At 41.7% G+C, this 19,222-nt stretch overlaps 1 protein-coding gene across 1 annotated transcript in view; it reads left to right on the top strand.

The window, feature by feature from the left end:
* LOC133020680 (adhesion G protein-coupled receptor A3) overlaps positions 1–19,222 on the top strand; it is a 183,590-nt gene that overhangs the window by 41,403 nt on the left and 122,965 nt on the right. Inside the window, exons 7-10 of the mRNA XM_061087349.1 lie at positions 889–1,102; positions 14,529–14,693; positions 17,761–17,980; positions 18,424–18,573. Coding sequence (XP_060943332.1) covers positions 889–1,102; positions 14,529–14,693; positions 17,761–17,980; positions 18,424–18,573 — 749 coding nt within the window. The remainder of the gene's footprint in view (positions 1–888; positions 1,103–14,528; positions 14,694–17,760; positions 17,981–18,423; positions 18,574–19,222) is intronic.

The raw sequence follows: 19,222 nt of genomic DNA, 5'->3' as shown, positions 1-19,222 counted from the left end.
CGTGTGTGTGTGCTGTTGGTGCACAGGGTTTGTGTGTTTGTGGTAGTGTGTGCAGGCTTGATATGAGTTTGACATTCCGAGCATGCAGTGTCTCATTAGTTGGTTGTTAATACTGCTGGCAAAATAGGCAAATTCCTGCAGAGCACACATGAGGTAAAACCAACATTTTTTCTCTTTCTTTTCCTCTCAAGGATCAGAATCAGAATCAGAATCAGAAGTATTTTATTGCCCAGTACGTTTACACATACAAGGAATTTGCTCAGGTTATTGGTGCATACAATGAACATAGAAACATAAAAAGCAATAAATACAACATACATAGGAGAGCAATAAAAAATAGGAAACCAGTATATATTTACTCACTGTTAACTTCTTATTTACTCCCTTTTACCAATATTTATACAAAGTAACATTTATTTTGACATAAACATTTCTGAATAAAAATATATAAAAGATATAAAAAGTGAAGTAAAAAGTGAAATGCTAAATGCAAAACAGTGAAAATTGTCAGATTGCAATATGCAATGTAATGCAGTATAATATAATATGAAATTATATAATGTGTTAATTTAACACATCCTAGAGGTGTGGGGGTGGAATAAAAGTCTGAGTCAGGTGGGGGTCCCGGGCCTTGTTGATAAGGCCAACTGCAGTCGGGAAGAAGCTGGTCTTGTGGCGGGAGGTTTTGGTCCTGATGGCCCGCAGCCTCCTGCCCGAGGGGAAGAACCTCAAAGAGTTTGTGACCCGGGTGAGAAGGATCGGCTACAATCTGGATGGAAGAATGACCTCCCCACTCTTCCTCTACCTTTCCGCCTCAGGAAGTGGTGGAAGAGAAGTCAAGGTTTACAAGCTGACCTTCCTGTTTTTATCCCTCTCCTCCTCTTCCAGATGGACCTCTGGAGATGCCCCTCTTCCAGCTCATCCCTTCCCAGCGCCAACTGGTGTTCCGTGGCGACCGGCTCCCCCTGCAGTGCACGGCCTCCTACGTGGACCCGTCGGTGGAGCTGCGGTGGCGTCACAACGGCCACACCATGACCACGCAGGAGGACAGGGGCATCGACGTGGAGGAGACCCTGCTTCACGACTGCTGCCTGCTGACCAGGTACATGTGGAGGAGAGGAGGAGAGGAGGGGGGGGATGGACGAGCCAAATGTGAGCAGGGAGCTGATTAGGTGTCGACCGGCCTGTTTCACTGACATTCACACACATGAGTAATAGTGGTGGGGGGAAAAATCGATTCTGTTCAGTATCGCGATATTTTGCGCCCGCGATTATATCGATACTGTAGCACAAAGTATCGCAATATATAAAAAAAAAAAAAAAATAATACTTTATTTACAATTATATATGTAACATAGCCCCTGGCTGTCAAAGCATGACGAGGAGAGTTTCAGAGTTTAAAAGATACCTAGTGTGTATGCGGAATGGATGTTCTGCACTGCAGGAGATATATTAACGGCCCAGAGGAGCACTTTAACATCTGACCATGTTGACCAACTCCTTTTTCTGAACAAAAATGCCAATATTCCCAAATGAATTTAACATTTTGGGTCATGATTGAAGCTCTAGGTTACTCTTATTTATATGATTATTCTCAGGTTTATGTTACTCTATTATGTCTGCTTTATGTTACTGTATTGTTTTTAAATAATTGTAAGTTATGTGCTGGGAGCTCAGTGTTCATGTGAGAGGTCTCCTATTCAGAAAATAATTACAAAGGTCCTGTGTCCTGAATGTTCAGTTCACAGAATTAAATGTGACATTTGAAGTGAGTTGAGCAGTCTTATTTTCCTCATTTTTTGTGATGCCTTTGAATAATATGGGGGACATGAATCGCAATATATCGCAGAATGGAATCGCAATACTTGCAGTATCGCAATATATCGTTGCTCAATACTATTGAATCGTGGCCCAAATATCGCAATACTATTGAATCGTCACATTTTTGCCAATTCCCACCCCTAATGAGTAATGAGATCCAAAATACACAAGCACATACAAAGATTGCAAACAACATAGAATACACAAACATGCTCATTCATTCATTTAGCACAGAATTGTTTAACTGGGGTCACGGACACGGATGTGACAGACACACACACACACACACACACACACACACACACACACACCTCTCTCCCTGCCTCTGTCTCTCACTCGCCCATCGGAGCTGTGATTTACCTTTTGTTACCGGTGCCCTTGATAAGGATCTGAAAGGACATGGCAGAATTGGCTTGGCAGCGTGCCAACACCTCAGAGCAATCTGCGGCTTGTCTCTGTATGCCGGCCGGCCCCCCCCTTACCCCCCCCCAGCGCCGGCGGAGCGCTGGGCTGATCACACGCTAAGAGGAACAGATGCTGAATCATAATTGTGGTGATATGGTCGAGCTGCACAACCGGCTCTCGCACATTTTTTCTCCCTGATTGAAGACGTTGCTGCAAGCGTCCATCCTCTTCCTGTCTTTGTCGACTTGGGGGTCTGCGGCGCGTAGGGTTGTGCGATTGTGTGTGTGTGCGCAATATGTGTGTGTGTGATGTGGAAAATACATTTGTCGTAATGCAACAGGCAGCAGGGCTCAGATGCAGGAGCACATTGCCGTTGATTAGTTTAACTGCTGCCTGTTCTGTTCTCGGCCCGTCTAACATAAATATTGATGGAGTGCTGACAGAAATATGTTTCCCTGTGTCGACAGGGCCCGGACGCCTCTTGTTGTGTGGTTTATTTGCCAACTAGAATGCCTGCTACATTTCCACTTCATTTCAGGGAAGGTATAACATTCCCCTGACTGCAGACGCCACTAACAGTCAATACTATGTCTTTTCATTATATCCCAGCTCACTGCTTGACATTCTCAGTGATCCCTATGGTGAATGTACTGCCTTGAATAATTGGATTACAGTAGAGACAGATCTTTCAGTGATGCCTCGGTGTCTTTGTGTCACTGCAGTGATGCGTCTTGGCACAGTTTATTTTTTTATTGAGGTGTTCGGCAGAAAAGGTCACTTCCTGTTGATGTCACTCGCTTCTCGTTTACCAACAGTGTCAGAAGATAAACAGAGGGAAACACCATATTTTAGGGCAATTTTGGGCAACTTTTATGTTACCTGTCTATCTCCTGTGTTTACATTTTAAATTAAGATTAAGATACATGTATTTGTCCCAAACACAAGCACAGACATACTCATGCAAGGAGGGAAATGTAACCTCTGCTTTTAACCCATCTGGTGCAGGACACACAGAGCAGTGAGCAGCCACGTACGGCGCCCGGGGAGCAGATGTTGGGGGAGTAAGGTGCCTTGCTCAGGGGCACTAGACAGGGTAGGGAGAATCCTCTTGGATTTTTGGACAGATCAATCCAGGTTCGTCTTTTTGTTGTTTCTCCGTGGAGTCGAACCAGAGAACTTTTCTGCCCATAGTTCAAGTTTCTGCCACTAGTCCACCGCCTCTCTAAATATATATTGTATATTTATATTTAATGTATTTATATTTAATGTATATTATATATTTAAATATACATTGTACTTTTTGATAGACTCATTCTTTACGAATGGCTTCCTGAATGTTTTGACAGGCCACTGATACGATGAGAGTAAAATTGTTCACAATTATTATCATTAGGGAACTATGACGGGACAATTTGGACTATGATGGGCTGCCACGGCCTGGGTAATGGGAAATACTGAACCATAATCAGCATAACAGTATGATGCATGGGATAATGCATAGACTCAACTACTTTAAAGCTCATACAGGAATAAACGTCAGCTCCACCTCTAGCTTCAACAGTAACATGCTGCCTGAGAAACAGCAACAAGAGGATATGCATGTTTCCGATCATTTAACACTTCATTAACCTCACATTTAGTTTTGATACATTTCTGAATAATTGATTTAATACAGTAACAATGGATCAAATGACTGTGTAATTTAATAGGAATCAAACGAACAGAGTAATCTGCTGGTTCTGCAGTTCCTCTGTACTCTTGTTTGCACCAGCCCCAGTGTTTATCAGACAGTTATATCCTTCTGGAGTTGGTGGAAAACAAGAAAGAGCTTAGAGAAGAACAAATATTAGTTTACACAGTCTGATTGAATGAGAATGTAGCTCCATGTGTTTTACAGATATGTAAATAAGCCATTTATATCCACTTTATGAGGTAATACAATGTGTTTACAGCCTGATGCACTGCTGAAAAATATTCATCTAGGTTTATAGAATAATTTGGAGGCACAACTTTTTTTCGTAATGCATATTGACATTCTGTGTCATGGCTGCAGACACTGCTCCACTGTTGGTGTGTGGGAGGACATTTGTGACTTTGCCCAGTGGTGACACAAAGCAGATGATGGAATAAACACTTTTCACTGGGATTTTGTTGATGTTCAGAAACAGAAATATACTGTGTGTCATATCATGTGAATCACTTAAATGAGTCTGTCAAGATTCTATACATAGTGTCTTTGAGTAAAGAGTCTGAAATCCACTTATTATCAGGAAGCATAGAACCCACTAATGTGCAGGAGTAGTGAAAACTCGCTGGCTTCATACCTGGAAGTCCATCAGAGAGGAGAGTGGTCTTTCAACTGACCCTCTGTTGGCTGTGCACATTTGTCAGCTCCTGGTCCAGACTCCTGCTTCTCCAGTCAAATCATCACAAAATGTGCTCCGCTCAACTAAGAGTCCTCCAGAGTTTTGACTTTCCAGTTCGGTGTCCCAGTAGAGCAATGATGGATTTCTCATTGCTCCTACTCTGATTAGGGCCCCTGCTGCTTGCAATCGCCCGCTGCTCTCCTCTCCTCTTGTGTACACAAATAATGCAATTTTCTCCCCCAAGTGTAACAGTTTGGGTCATGTTGCTCTTGGCACCTAAAATGCCTCCCTCCTGTTGCAAGAGCTGCAAAGAAGCAGACATCATTTCCATAGCTGATGAGAGCGTAGCGGAGCTCGGGTCCAACAAAAACAATCTGCTGTGCCGGGGATGAACGTCACCCCCCCGCCCTGTGCTGGATCTTAAATTGCAGTGTTGAGAGACGGGTTGGGGGGGAATTAAGAGTCCTGTGACTTCACCGATCCAGCTCTCATTTAGTCTGAAAAGAGGAAGAAAAAAAAAAATGTAACTAATGTTCTGGCCTTTGACTTGCCAGACGCTGTGAACGCTCATCCAGTCGCAGTGGACGATGTGTTAGTCATCACGGCCGACGGTTGATGTCGTTCACCTTGGACAAACGTCCTCTGCGTTAGTCCGCCTCGCCCTGCACGCCCCATCGGAGAGGAAAGACTGAATACACAGGATTTAGCGCGTGGCTTAAGGCCCTCATCTGGATTTGTGGCACAGTGTTGCAGCAACGAGAGCGAGATGCCAAAGCCTCAGTGAAATGACCTCGGTGAAGGTGAACCAAAAGTATTACGCAGTTTTTTACTCTCAGTTATATTCTGCTTACCCTGCTTTAGGCAGAGTCAGGCAAAAAGTCTGCGGAGACATTCGGATCATGACATGGTTTTTTACTCGCTGAAACAGGTGTACCGTTATGAAATATGTTTTTATTTTTATTCTCCTACATTCCCCTTCTCCCTCCCCATGCTTTTACTCTGTGCCACGTCATCATAGCCTCTTATTTGCTACCGCTGGTTGGCCGATAAGCTGATCTGTTTACATTGCTCACAATGAACAGCGGCCAAAAACCAGGCCCCATGAGGAATCGCTGGTTCCGCGATGTGGGCCAGACTCCTGCTGAGTAATGGTGTCAGGCCAAACTCCCAGTGTTAGCTACTATAGCAGCAGCAGTGGGACCAGCCTGTGATTCATGTTTCATTAATAAAACATCCCAGAGCCCTGAAGCTATGTGCAGCCGACACTGTGGATGTATCTTTCTTAATCCTCTGCATCTTTAATTGGGCTAATCTTGCACAAAATGAAGAACCTGGTTCGGAAACAGTACTAAAGGCAAAGTACTATGTCTTGCTGCCTCTTCCCTTGTGTCTCTGCAGATGATCTCTCCAAAGGTCTCATTTTGTTTCCTAACTCCTGCTCACGGACATAAACGTACATTGCTTTCAATTCAACCCACATATCTTGCATCCTACTGTGTTTTCTCCAAACCGCTGCTTGTGTTTCTTGCTGTTTCAAATTTAGCAGGCTGAACACTCGCTTCTGTGCAGCTTCAGTTGCTGAGGAGACCAGAATTGATTATGTCTCCACACATTCAGTTTTACCTATGGGTTCATCTCTTTCCTGCTTGCCAGTTTCACTCAATAAAGAAAAATAAAAGCTTTAAATTACACCAGGATAAAACAAAATGTAAAATATTAACAGTCTTTGATATAGAGTGGGTTAGGACAAAGATGTGAATATTGCTTCAATTGAAGCGATATATCAGAAAGAATTATGCTACTATTTGTGTGTACATGCTCCTGCATGTGCACAAGCAGAATGTAATAACCCTTCTCGGAATAAATGAAATCGTTTCTATAAAGAAAATCATTGAGGCGCAGGTTTAAAATTGCACATTTATAATGCAAAGCAGCCACAAGCTCTGATAAAACACACAGACTAATCAGCGAGCTCGCATGAAGTTGTCGGGCAGAAAGTTCACCGTCACGTAAGGAACATTATGTAAACAGGTTGTGAGATATCCGATGCTAACATAAATGCTCCTAATGAGTCCTGTGGGGAGCCGCTCAACAATGGTGCAGTGTTTCCGCGGATGTAGGTCAGTGCTTTGTGAATGACTTATACGTGCCCCTGCCCTATAGCGTCTCACATGGTGGAGCGATATCTTCATGGGTTTAATATGTGAGGATGACCTTTTTCTCTGAGAACTGGACTGTTGGCTGCTGGGGAGCTTTCTCTCCGCTCCCCTTGTTCCGTCTGAGTGCAGCAGGTCGCAGTAGACGTTCGTGATCAGGCTTCAGGAGAAAAAACCTTCAGCAGTGAAGGTTTCCCTTGAGACGCGAGTGGCGGGAGACACAGGGAAAGGAAGAGGAGCGGAGGGCGGATTGGGTTTGTAATGTGTGTGTGCTGGATTGGGGGTGGGGGTGGGAGGGGCTGTTTGTTTCCCAGCATTCGGACAGTTGGCCCGCGTTCAGCGATGATGTAAGTGTACCCTCTGCAGACTATTCATGGATGACGGGGGGGCAAGTGCAGCAGCTTCTTCTCACACACTTGCATGCGTGGAATCACATCGTGTGTCTGGACACAAAGCTCCACCTCCATCCACCACATGATCACCAGTCAGTGTATTTATTTACTCTCAAAAGGTTTTTTTCCCACCAACAAAAGGGAGAGTTACTTGAGAAAGCAGTTCTTCAAGATAAAATAAAAACTCCTAATTCACAAAAACTCAACCTGATCTGTTTTGTTTAATGCACTCTATCACAACTACTCTTCCAGTTGCCATTTATAATGTGAACATTCATCTGACAGGATAAAAAAACGACTGATAAATCTTAATTACTCTTCTCCAACTGTTTAATGAATACAAAATGTTCCGCTTATACCGAGACACTGATGAAAATCCCCAAACTGCTCCAATCATCAGGGGACGATCTGTGATTGGTTAGGATATCAGGTTAAATCCATTGATTTTGTTTACTGCAAATGTTTCATTACAAAATACTTTGTAAATCAAATTTTGTGTGTATTATAAAAAGTGTGTGTTCATAGGACACAATTTCTTCTTTCTTGCCAGGACATTTTGGGGGCTTGATTATTTATTGATGCTATTTTAGTATTCGTTGTAGCACTTACAGATGTGTGGCAAAATTCTATCTTTCTATAGTATATTTAATTAGAAATATAAATGTATTATTTGTTCTACATACATGATCAATAAAAAACATACTAGATACTAACAGCTCAAAAATCATACATATCGAAAACTAGTTCGTACAAAACTCTGGAGATGAAACCCAATTCTATAGACAGAACACAAGCAGATACAGACACAGTTAACGTCAACAGTTAAAGATATAATATGTAACAATTCTTCAATCAAAATGTCTTAAAACTAATCAACCGTTATATATTTTGTTGACCTATATATGTACATCATCAAAATGTTTCCAATAATCTTCATACCAAGAGAAATCCCCGGTTTTATTCAAGGTAACAGGATGATTTCTTCGGGTCCCATTTAATTGGATAATATTTGCTTTATTAGTGTTTTTGGAAAAGAGAAAAATACACTGTAGCCAGTCGGGCTGTTTACTCCTTCCACTGTTTGTGTTTGTCCCTCGTAATGGATCATGATTATTCATTGTTTGCTGCTTAACGTAAATAAAACTTAAATACTTTACCTCATCTGTGAGCACATCGGCAATGATGGTGAAGACAATAACTCCCATGATCCAACGCTGCATCACGGGGTCATCAAACTCTGCCTTTTGTTATTGTTTAGACTGACAGACCCCTAGAGGCCAAAGTTAGATATTGTAGATGAAACACTGATAAGGACAGTTCAAAAAATTGAAATTAGAAAGTTGTATCTTTGGAGCCAGGAGTCAGACCAGCATTAATTAAGTTCTATAGCTTGTTGTTGATTTTTATGTTTGTACAATTTTTTCCAAGTCTTGGAACCAATATACAGCAAGTCCTCCAAATGAAACAAAAGGAAAAATGGCTTGTTCATGCCCTGAAGAAGGAAACACAGACAAACAAATGAATCCATTTTATGAGTAATGCCAGTACTATGGATATGGTTTTCGTTGGGTGCAGGCACAAATATTATCAGGAAAAAGAACAAGTGTTTAAGGGAGCTTCATCATCCTATAACAACAACAATCACGTGCTTAAATCTAGGGCATGACTGGGGACATGATTTTAAATGACATTGGCGGCTGGTTGGAAACAGGAAATGAACAGCAGTCTCCTGTGTTAAAGCGACCCATCAATCCAGCTTGACCTCCCGTCTATGTTGACTCTGTCCGTCGATAATAACATCACCTGACCTCCTCTGCTCCCATCATACTAATGTCACATTATAATGTAATGAGGTCTTTTTTTTTCAATCTCACAGCTCACATACCAAAGCAAACTGACTATCACTTAGGTAAACACATTACCTACGATCTGAGCAGTGTCAACAGGCCAGCGTATTTGAGGCTGCTATTTGACCATATGAACAGGAACATTATAGCAAACCCAGGTAATTTCTAGCCTCAGCCCAGTGCTTCATATGGTGACAACACTAATCCTGTGCAAAATCTCTCCCGCTCTCTCTTTCTTTTCCAGTCGAGTGGAGTCTTGAAACCTGAATTCTCTCAGGTTCCGTGTTGCTAAATCAATAAGCATATTGGAAGAAACGTGGCTTTACATGCACAAAGTGTGACATGGAAAACTGGTCTTTCCTGCCAATGTAATTATCCTGTGCAAAATGTTTTATTAATCAGAGGTTGAGGGGTTGCTCTGTGAATGACCGTGTTCCCACATGTAATACAAGTCCTGTGCAAATAGAGTCTGATAAGCATGACGAACAGGTTTGGTCTTCCACTTCACCTCCCAATACGTTATCTATAAACCATCTGTTAAGATTAGGTTTTCAGACAGCATATGTCGTCAACGTGGAGGTTATATAACTGTATAGAGACGTTGATAGCTGGATTGAGCCTTGAGGGTTTTAAACCTGAAGCCAATCCACACTTCATAGTCAGCTTGTTTCCCGTGGAAGGAGGAGAATGTTGTTTTAAAGGGGGGGGTGGTGAGACGGAGAGATCGCAAGCGTGTGTGTCATGGTGTGAGAGACAGAGTGAGCGAGAGGGAGAGGTTGTGGTTACAGTTCAGAGCCTCTCCACGAAACAAACGTGTGATTATATTTGACACACATACGTCGTCACAGTCGTGATGGAGAGTGAGTCGTCCCTCACGGTCCACTTCAGTGAAGCACTTTCACTGAGACTGAAAAAACATTTATGCACATGTAAAAACACAATCATATGTATTCACAGCACATGCACAGTCACTCTCTCACCCTGACTGTCATCATCTCAGTCAGGTGTTCAAAGATTTAAAACTCGTCCGAAAATAGAGCTTTGGAGGACCACAGAGGATGAATTGATGATTTTATTATATTCATTATTGTTACCATCTGCTGAAAGTTAAATCATATGTCTGTTAGATACAGGGATGATCTCTTACAAAACAAACAGCAGCCGAGGATGAATTCAAGCCGTAGCTCAATGTGGGAACATTGAGCGCATTACCTTTTCTGCTGGAGTCAGATCATAGCAGCTAATTTGATCATTTAGACTAGCATTTACAAATTAGTTTTTATTTTCTGCTTTCTTCATGATTGGTGCAGTCAACATGTTTTTGTTTGTGTAAGTGTTTTGTATAATTAATTGAAGACCAGAAAGGGGCTGCTGAGAGTTCACACCGCCACCATGTCAAAACAAAGTCTCCCGGTAATTTTCTAGACTATAGCGGCCTGCTATGTTCTAATTTGTCCTGACACAATTTCACAATGAACCAAACATTATGACACTTTTCAAAATAATATAACAGATCTCTAACTTTGTATTTTTTCTCCGTTGCTGCTTTGTATAGCTGTGTGCAGCACTATTTATAGCATTAACTGACCATGTGCTTGCTCACGCCATCATCCATAAAGTTATTACCATCCAAGAGACCATCTGACCTCATAGTTTCAGCTGCCAAAGTACACGTACCTGTAGGCGCTTGCAATGCAGTTCTCTCACGTGAGAACTCTTTCACTCATTAGTCTGCGCACCTGTCCCTTGGAATCGAATCATGTGCATCCAAGTGCACCCCCGCTACCGCCATCGATTGTGCCAAATGAAACAAAATCCCTGCATCAAACCATTAATCAGGGTCTGCACCAAAATGAAATGGGTTCTTTCCTGATACATCCACATCCTTCCACCAAGTGTAATGGTAATCTGTGCAGATAGTTTGTGTAATCCTTCTAATTTACATAAAAAAACAACCTGCTGACTGCTATCAAGTCACTTTTAATCCATTCACTCTCCATTCTGTTTTAGTGCACATTCACACTTCAGCTCTCAGACATTAAAGAGGTCTCTGCCTGGTTTCATACAAACATTTATACAGTTTGTTTGTTGTCTGAGTGCAAGACAGTGGATTTTATTATATTAGATATTTGGTTATTTTTTGGAGCTGCATTCTTTTTCTAGGCGTTGACATGTACTGGCAAACATAATAAACGTCAATTCACTTGCTTTTTGCAGGAGTACATCTTTGTGCTGTGTGTGTCCACCCTCATTTGCAATCGGGCTGCTCCATTGTGTTGACTCATCTTAGCCTTCGAGTAGACTGAGTAAGGCTGGATGCTTTCATCCTGATTAACCCTATCATTTTCCTTGCAACCATTAAAAGAATGCATGAGATATACCTTTGGTCTTTGTTGTTCACCCTTTCAGAAACTCCCCTCGGTATAGAATCCACTGGATCTAGCTGGATATCAGTATTCATTATTTTATTGACTGCCTCTTTTATGTTCTGCTGGAATCCCTGTAGTAATGGACAATCCCATAAAATATGAGAATCATCATCCTTCAGATTTCCACCAGCTCAGAGCTGCTGACACACACTATTGCTAACTCACTTATCAGTTAAAGGCTTGCTGCACAATAAAGGACAATCAGGCCGATTTCAGACTCTATTTGACCCTTCCTACAATCGCAGGGGCGTCCTGACTGTGGGTCAATCGGTGTTGATCATGTGCCCAAATAATGTGAGGGGTTTACAAAATTATCGTAATGCTATCAATTGAGTCAGAGCTCCCTGATCTTGAATCGTCTCCGACAGACACCCGCAATAGAGAGGGAGCAAGCATCACCAACAGGGTATTGTGTACTTGTACAGCTGCGACTAAAAACAATACATTTCCAACTCACCTGGAGCTTGAGCTGCAAAATGTATACGTCATGGCTGTGCTCCTCCATGTTTGTGTTTCCTCTGAAGTCACATTCAATCACAGGAGAGCTGCACTCCAGTTCAGAAGGTGGCAGTAATACCAACTGCCACAAAAAACTGAAGAAGAAGAAGATAAATCTTGACTTTCTGTAAGATTTCAAGTCCATGAAATCAGCACAGTGAAATTGTTTCCTACAAACTTATGTGTGTGGTCTGACATGCTGGCCAATTCGTCCAGTGTGGGCTTTCTGAAGATTATATGATTAAACAGCGGTTAAATCTGTCATTATGTCTGTGGTCTCCCATGTTTTTAAAAACGGTCAAGAGGTTTCTAGTGTGCAGCAGCATTAAGTTCATCTTTATGGCAACTGGCACAAAAATCAGCCCATATGTTCCAGTTTGTCTTTTAGACAAAAAGTCTCTTCTGCAGAGTCAATAATAATCCTTTATATAAATGAAAGATAATTTGATTTGTATATGTTGCAATAAGGATATACTGTCCAACATGTGTTGTTATTCATGTTTCCGTGGAAGCGAGTTTTCACATGGAGCATAATGTTGCCTGTAAAGTCAGTTTAGACCAGTAAAATTGAAAACAGGGTTGTAGCTGGAAGAAACACATGTTGTGTAAGGACCATTTTATTTTCACCTTCTGAAACCAGTGTCCCGCATAGATGGGAGACAGTCTTTCTTACTGGTGACTGAAATAACCATTGATATTCAAACCCTCCCACTTTGAGGCTCATCAGCTGTTGCTCAGACTCTAAAGCTGTTTTCAGACATGCACTGAGCTCCACAGGTGCATCGGAAACGCAGCACTGCAGGTGAACCCTCAGCTGAGCATCTGTGGATACTCGACCTGAGCCTGACAGGACCCATCGGGACCAGACATGCTGGGTCGGGTTCAGATCAAATGTTTTGAATATCTTCCGGGTTCAGTCCCACTCAGTGTGCACACAGGGAGCGCTGCACCCACAGACCTGCCCTCCGTGTGCTGTTGCATCTCCTGAGCCGTCTCTCTTCTCTTCTCAGAGATAAACGACACATTTAATATATAAACACCAGTGTGTAAAACTTTAAGATGGCTGACAGATTTTTAGACTAAGGTGTATAAAAAGTGTTTAAAAAGTCTAATATTTTGCAGTATGGACCAAATATTCTGTGTGTGTTGCAATTATAATATGCAGTGACACTTGTCCTTTTTAAAGATAAGAATGATCAAATACTATGTTAATTTAAATTGTATTTTACAACTGTAGAATTTGAAGGAAAATACAATACCAGATTATTTTTGACACACATTGCAGTTGTCAACTGTGTGTAAGAGTTCTCTTCAGTGTGTGTATATTCTGTTCTCACATAAGAACAAATCCCAGATAAGAAAACATTGGTCACTATCAAGTGGTTTTTAAGAAGACATTTCTAATTAAGAACGGTCAGTGAATGAGGCGCACTGAGGTCAGATCTATAAGACTTGATAAATATCTTTCTCATTTTGTGTTCAAAAAGCCAGATGTCAAATTGGTTCCGTCCCCTGTGTACAGATGTGAAATAAACATCAGTGATTTTAAAAACAGTCATAAGTCATATGATCGTTTGCATGTTTATGCAGTTCGGATGCTTCAGCTTCCAATCACATGCAAGTGTGGTGAATTACAAACCAATTACAAGGCAAGCTGTGGTGGTGTGAATGTGTTTGAGTGTTTTGCATTACTGAGGGTGTCCCCCTGCCTTTCGCTGAGACGCATGCTGGGACAAAAGACTCATAACTGTACTTGTAGTGGAAATATTGAGACCAAAAGGGAAGGAGGAGAAAATGCTTCTGAATAAATATTTGTCATTTTCTGTGATCACAGCTTCTCCACATCAGCATTTGCATTTAGAACTTCTACAGTGACATGTGGGTATTTCAAGCACATGTGGCTGAATTATATCATAAAGAAAAAGTGTTTGAATAAACACAAAGCAGCATCTATATTTTTCTACAACTGGTTGTATTTGGAAATTAAATAATTGTTAGTATTTCTATTCTTAGAGTGCACGTTGCTTAGCAATCCCTCTCAGTTTTATTCTATTTTCTATGGGAGTAGAATCCTTAAGATTAGTCGCCCTGGCAAATGGCCTGCACTGGCTCTTGTGGCTGTTTCACCATCCTTTGTTTAATCAGGCCTTTTCCATTGAGATAGGAATCGCTGTGACAAAGTAGGAAAGATAAGCATGAGTAATGATCATCTTAAGTCACAGCCAACATTTTAAGCCGCTGCACACTCATATGTGCACGAGTGTCACTTGAACAAATGAGATTGTGTGAAGCACACACATGCACACCCTCCTGCCCTGATGAGCAGCCTCTGCTGACTGCAGAATCCCTAAGATGTTGCTCTAACCTGCACCTTTTTGCTGTATGACTAATTTTAATCCCTAGCCAAATCCCAAATTAATCCAAACCATCTCAAATTGAAGGCCCAACACAAAACTAATCCTTAAACTACATACAGCACTAAACCTGAGGCCAAATCCTAATCCAGCACCTTGTACAAACCTTTTAAAGTCGTTTGATGCTCGTAGGAAAAAAGTTCAACACACATGCACACAGATGCACGCTCACTATTTCCCGTTCTCTCCTCCTGCTCCAGCGAGGTCGTCCTGTCCAACATCGACGTGGGCATATCTGGCATCTGGGAGTGCATGGTGACCAGTTCCCGTGGCAACACCTCTCAGCAAATGGAGATAGTTGTTCTGGAGACGTCGGCACCGTACTGCCCCACTGACAGAGTCACCAACAACAAGGGGGACTTCAGGTGAGTCACCTCACAGCAGCCATGTTCAACCATGTGTGGTCAAATTGCCCAACAACACTCAGCTCTGTCATGTTAGTGCCCTTGGAATAAGATAGTGTGAAAGGATTCATTGGAGAAAATATGCATTTTCTTTCTCACTGAGAGCTATTGTAAATGAAAAGACTGATTCGATTTACGTGCTGGTTTGGGAGCCTACATTTAAAGATAACGTCAGCTTAGCTAAGGACTAAGTCTGGAATTCTTTCCTAACCTTCCTATCTATCTTTTGGACAGACTAGTTGTACAAAAAGAGCAGAGGAGAATCGAAGAGCAGATGTTACACGTGTGCACAGGAGCAGCACTCTTGATAAAGATAGAAAAAAACAACATACAACAGATTCAAAACTCATCCTCCCTTATTAATAATATGGTCAATATATTAGTTTTGTCTGCACAAACACTAAACTGCAAATCTGGTTAATGTGCACTGCATCATTGCATCACTGCTACAAACAGGCAGGTTGATAATCACCTGGAAAAAACATTTTAGATTTTGAGGGTCATTTTTTTTGGCATTCAGACAAAGCTATAGGCCAGTGGTTCGCCTCTGTTTTCAACTTTCTATGCTAAGCTAACACCGCTTGGTGGTGGAGTTTTATTCATGCAAATATGGAAACGCTTGGAAAGAAGGTGTATTTTTCCATCAGGTAAAAATAACTAAGGCTACACAGTATAAATACATCTTAGACATGAACCTTAAGTTCATGTCTAAGAGTGTAGTGTAGCTACTGTTGATGGACAGTAATCATTGGTTTTCACTGCTAATGCCAGGACGTCGCCAGGAAAATTACAGCTTCACCTCCCTATAATTTAATTAACCAAAAATATTAGCAATTTTAATTTCTACTGTATAAAACGAGCACTCGCGCGCTGCTATTATCGCCCCATGTTCTCCACAACCTCCTGCTGCTTTTTGTTCCACCTGACAAAACCCACACCTGGTCTGCCTTGGAACCAGGCTCATTAACCATCCAAGACCAGAACTGAGAACATACAGTTCATTTAGTTTAATAATAAATGACTATGTTATATTAAAACTCTCTGAGCACATATTTGACATATAAAAGGAGGAATAAAGACCACAGACCTCCTCCAACATTCCCCTTTTTACCTGTCATCCCTCCTTGTGACCACCTTGAGACCTTGTAGTGGCACACACACGCATGTGCATGCACACACACACACACACACACAGTCACATTCTCCCCCCTGTGGGTGCGCTGTTGCCGGGCACACTCTTTTCTAGCTGCTGTACGTTACAGCCTTCCTCCAGTGCAGCGAGCACAGAGGCTTTGGATTCTGCCGGAGCACTGGAGTAATGGGCTGGAAAATGAGCCAACTTTTTTGTCTGGGGCGAAATTAATGCCATTTATTACTAAGTAGCTGCTGCTGCTGCATCAATGTGGATGGAGAGACAGAGGGAGAGAATAAAAAGGGGAACAGGCTGAGCAGCAGTAGGACGGCAGGTCTCTCTACCCACCGAGTGCCGTGCTCCTTTATCTTCATTTAGATGAAGTGAGAAGTGCTGCCACATTAAGCATATCTCCAGATAACTTTCTGCTGAAGGACTTCAACGCTGCTTTGAGGAAAAAACTGCAACAAATAAGACGCATGTTTTTTCCCCTGATTGTGGACAAATTGACAACTGTTTTCTAAGGCAACAGGAAAAAAGACCTTTAATCTATAAAAGCACCAGGAGACAAATCCTTTTTTATTACCAGGGAAGTGGAGGCTAATGTAGTGGACTGTGAATGTTTGGCTGACTCTTTACACTCAAATGAGCTTTATTTCATTGAAACACCAACAGGCATTACCCATACAATGAAAAAAAAGTTTTAATTCACGCCGGCCGCTGTCACAGGTTGGTCAGTAGAGCAGCTCCAGCTTGATGACATTATTAAGAATGTCTCATTTCTTGCTTCAGAGCGGACTTCACTGAACTTTGCATGGCCATATGAACAACACTTGTAATTTGTATTTGAGGCTTTCTTTCCCCTTTAGGTGGAACACGGTTCCTGCTTCAATTACACATAACTCTCTAAAGCCCCTTTTTCCACTGGTTAAAAAAACAACCACTAAGATCTGCTAATATTAGAATTTTATCTGCAATGGGAATAGATTCAATCTGCAGTCACTCCTGCCTCGAATGAGTTTGCAGTAGACACAGTTTTGTTATCAGCCTCGGCAGAGAAGAAAACGTGACGCCTTTGGCAAGACAATTTTTGGCATTGAACATTACGCACCGGGGAAAAAACACAGAAAGGTATACACCTCTTCTGGCAAGGGGTCAATTACTCCTTTTTGAAGAGTTTACCCATACTCGAAAGGAAAACATATGCATATGCATGTACAATGTTGGTGTAAAAGAGGTATAACACTTTCTTTTTCTCGTTCAACTTCCATTTGTGGTGCACAAAATAAAGAATTCACATTTGACTAAGTGCTAAATTCTCATGAAGCTGTGGGACTTGCCAGACCCGGATTAAAAAAATAAGGCAACATCAAAACACCAGATGTCAAGGTATCCTTTTGGTGTGAGTCAAGCTCCACACATGATGCCTGTTAGTTATTTTCCCAAATAACCTTGATGAATAGAGCTACTTAGTTCTCGCTCCTCCATACACACATAATTCATTATACTGTCCTCACAGGCTGAGCATCAGCACAAGTAATGAAAAAAACTTAATGTCTTAAATTGGTGGGGTGCCCCTTAAAGTGCTCTCTGTCTTTAAACCAAATTATTGTTTAGTTTCCCTGTGCACAAATTGGAAAGACAACAAAATGAATTCATGAAGTTAGTGAATAAGCTAATTAAGCCAGAAGTCATCACTCACACAACACATTGTTTCACCATCAAGTATCAAAAGCTGGCAGTCTTCTGCAAAAATAATTAGAGCTAGTTGTAAATCAAATATGCAAATTAATAATTTCCTAAGTACAGGGAGTATGAAATTGCCATCTGGTGCAGTGAGTGCAGATTCCTCCGTTCGCCTCATTTCTCATCGTTTGGTGATGTCTTGTGCGGCAGGTGGCCGAGGACTCTAGCCGGGATCCTGGCCTTCCTGCCCTGTGCGCCCTCGACCTTCGGCTCGGCCCCGCACCCCCCCGGCGGCGCCCACGGCCCCTCCAGCCAGAGGGAGAAGAAGGCGTGGCGGCGCTGCGACCGGGCTGGGCGCTGGGCGGAGGAGGACTACAACCAGTGCCCGTACGCCAGCGAGCTCACCCGCGTGCTGCACGAGCTCACCCAGGTAGCAGTGCACACAGTCAAGCTGCTAGAGAGCTGCTCAGTAGGATTCATTCACAGATTTTCTACCACAGGCTTATATAATTTGATCACTTCTATATTTGAATGTTAACTTTGATATCACCCTACATGTGATCACTTACATCTCCGTAGATTTTTCCTGTGGCCTGCGTCTTAGATGTGTACATGTGTGCCTTTATAGACATGATACAAAGTGACTGACGACGAGCTAAACTCATTCTACATACGTATCTCTTGAGATTCACCACATTAAAGCCATCAAGTTCTCAAACGACATGCGTGACCTGAAATAGCATTGCACTGAATTACCAGGTATCACTTCATCATGTTATCAAAGCGCTTATGTCTCTATTGAATTCTGATGATGGCCTGTGTGATCATCCTCTTTGACTAATGTTGTACACTTTCCACTTTTTCAAATTCCAGATAACGATTAACACCACCAACGCTCAGCCATTGGGACGGCAGCTAGTGGCTTTCACCAGCAGGGCGGCGCACTTCACTGACGTCATGGATGTCATCTTTGTCACACACCTGGTGGAGAGGCTGACGCGGCTGGTGGACAAACGCACAGACGTGAGAGTTGATACACAGAGATGCACAGCAATCAGTTCACAACTGTTGTGCAATAGGAGTAGACTTGACGTTGGCTAATTATTAATAATCATGAAATATGATTATTAAAATAATAAAAATTATCTATCAAAAATAATTAAATTATTAATTGAAGATGATCAGTAATCAAATAACAATAAAACCACTAATGAGAAAATAGGAATTATCAATTAGAAAGTACAAGCTATCAATTAACAATGATAAGGTTATCAACCAAGAATAATGAAAATAATTAGTCAAAAACAATAAAATTATCAATTTAAGAATAATACTATCTATATTAATAATTGAGAAAGGGGGGCACCACCCTGGTTTCCAGGGACCAACGATGGCAAGCTATAATTATCAGTCTCATAATGATAAATGTCAAATTAATAATGTCAATATTTTAATATTAACGATTACTTAATAAACAGTGAAGGCTTCTAAGTTCGACCACAGGCAATCATAATCCAGCTGCAATCACACACTTATGCACAAATAATCGCAGACTACAGATACTTTAATTACAAAAGTATTTATTAAAAAGGGGAAATAAAGTTATAATGTTATTCAATGATTTATCATTTTAACAAGCTCCAATATTTCAAAGACAAACACAGCAGCAGCA

This window comes from Limanda limanda, chromosome 15, assembly GCF_963576545.1.
Source record: "Limanda limanda chromosome 15, fLimLim1.1, whole genome shotgun sequence".
NCBI classification, from domain to species: domain Eukaryota; kingdom Metazoa; phylum Chordata; class Actinopteri; order Pleuronectiformes; family Pleuronectidae; genus Limanda; species Limanda limanda.
This window is presented reverse-complemented; position numbering and strand designations above follow the sequence as displayed.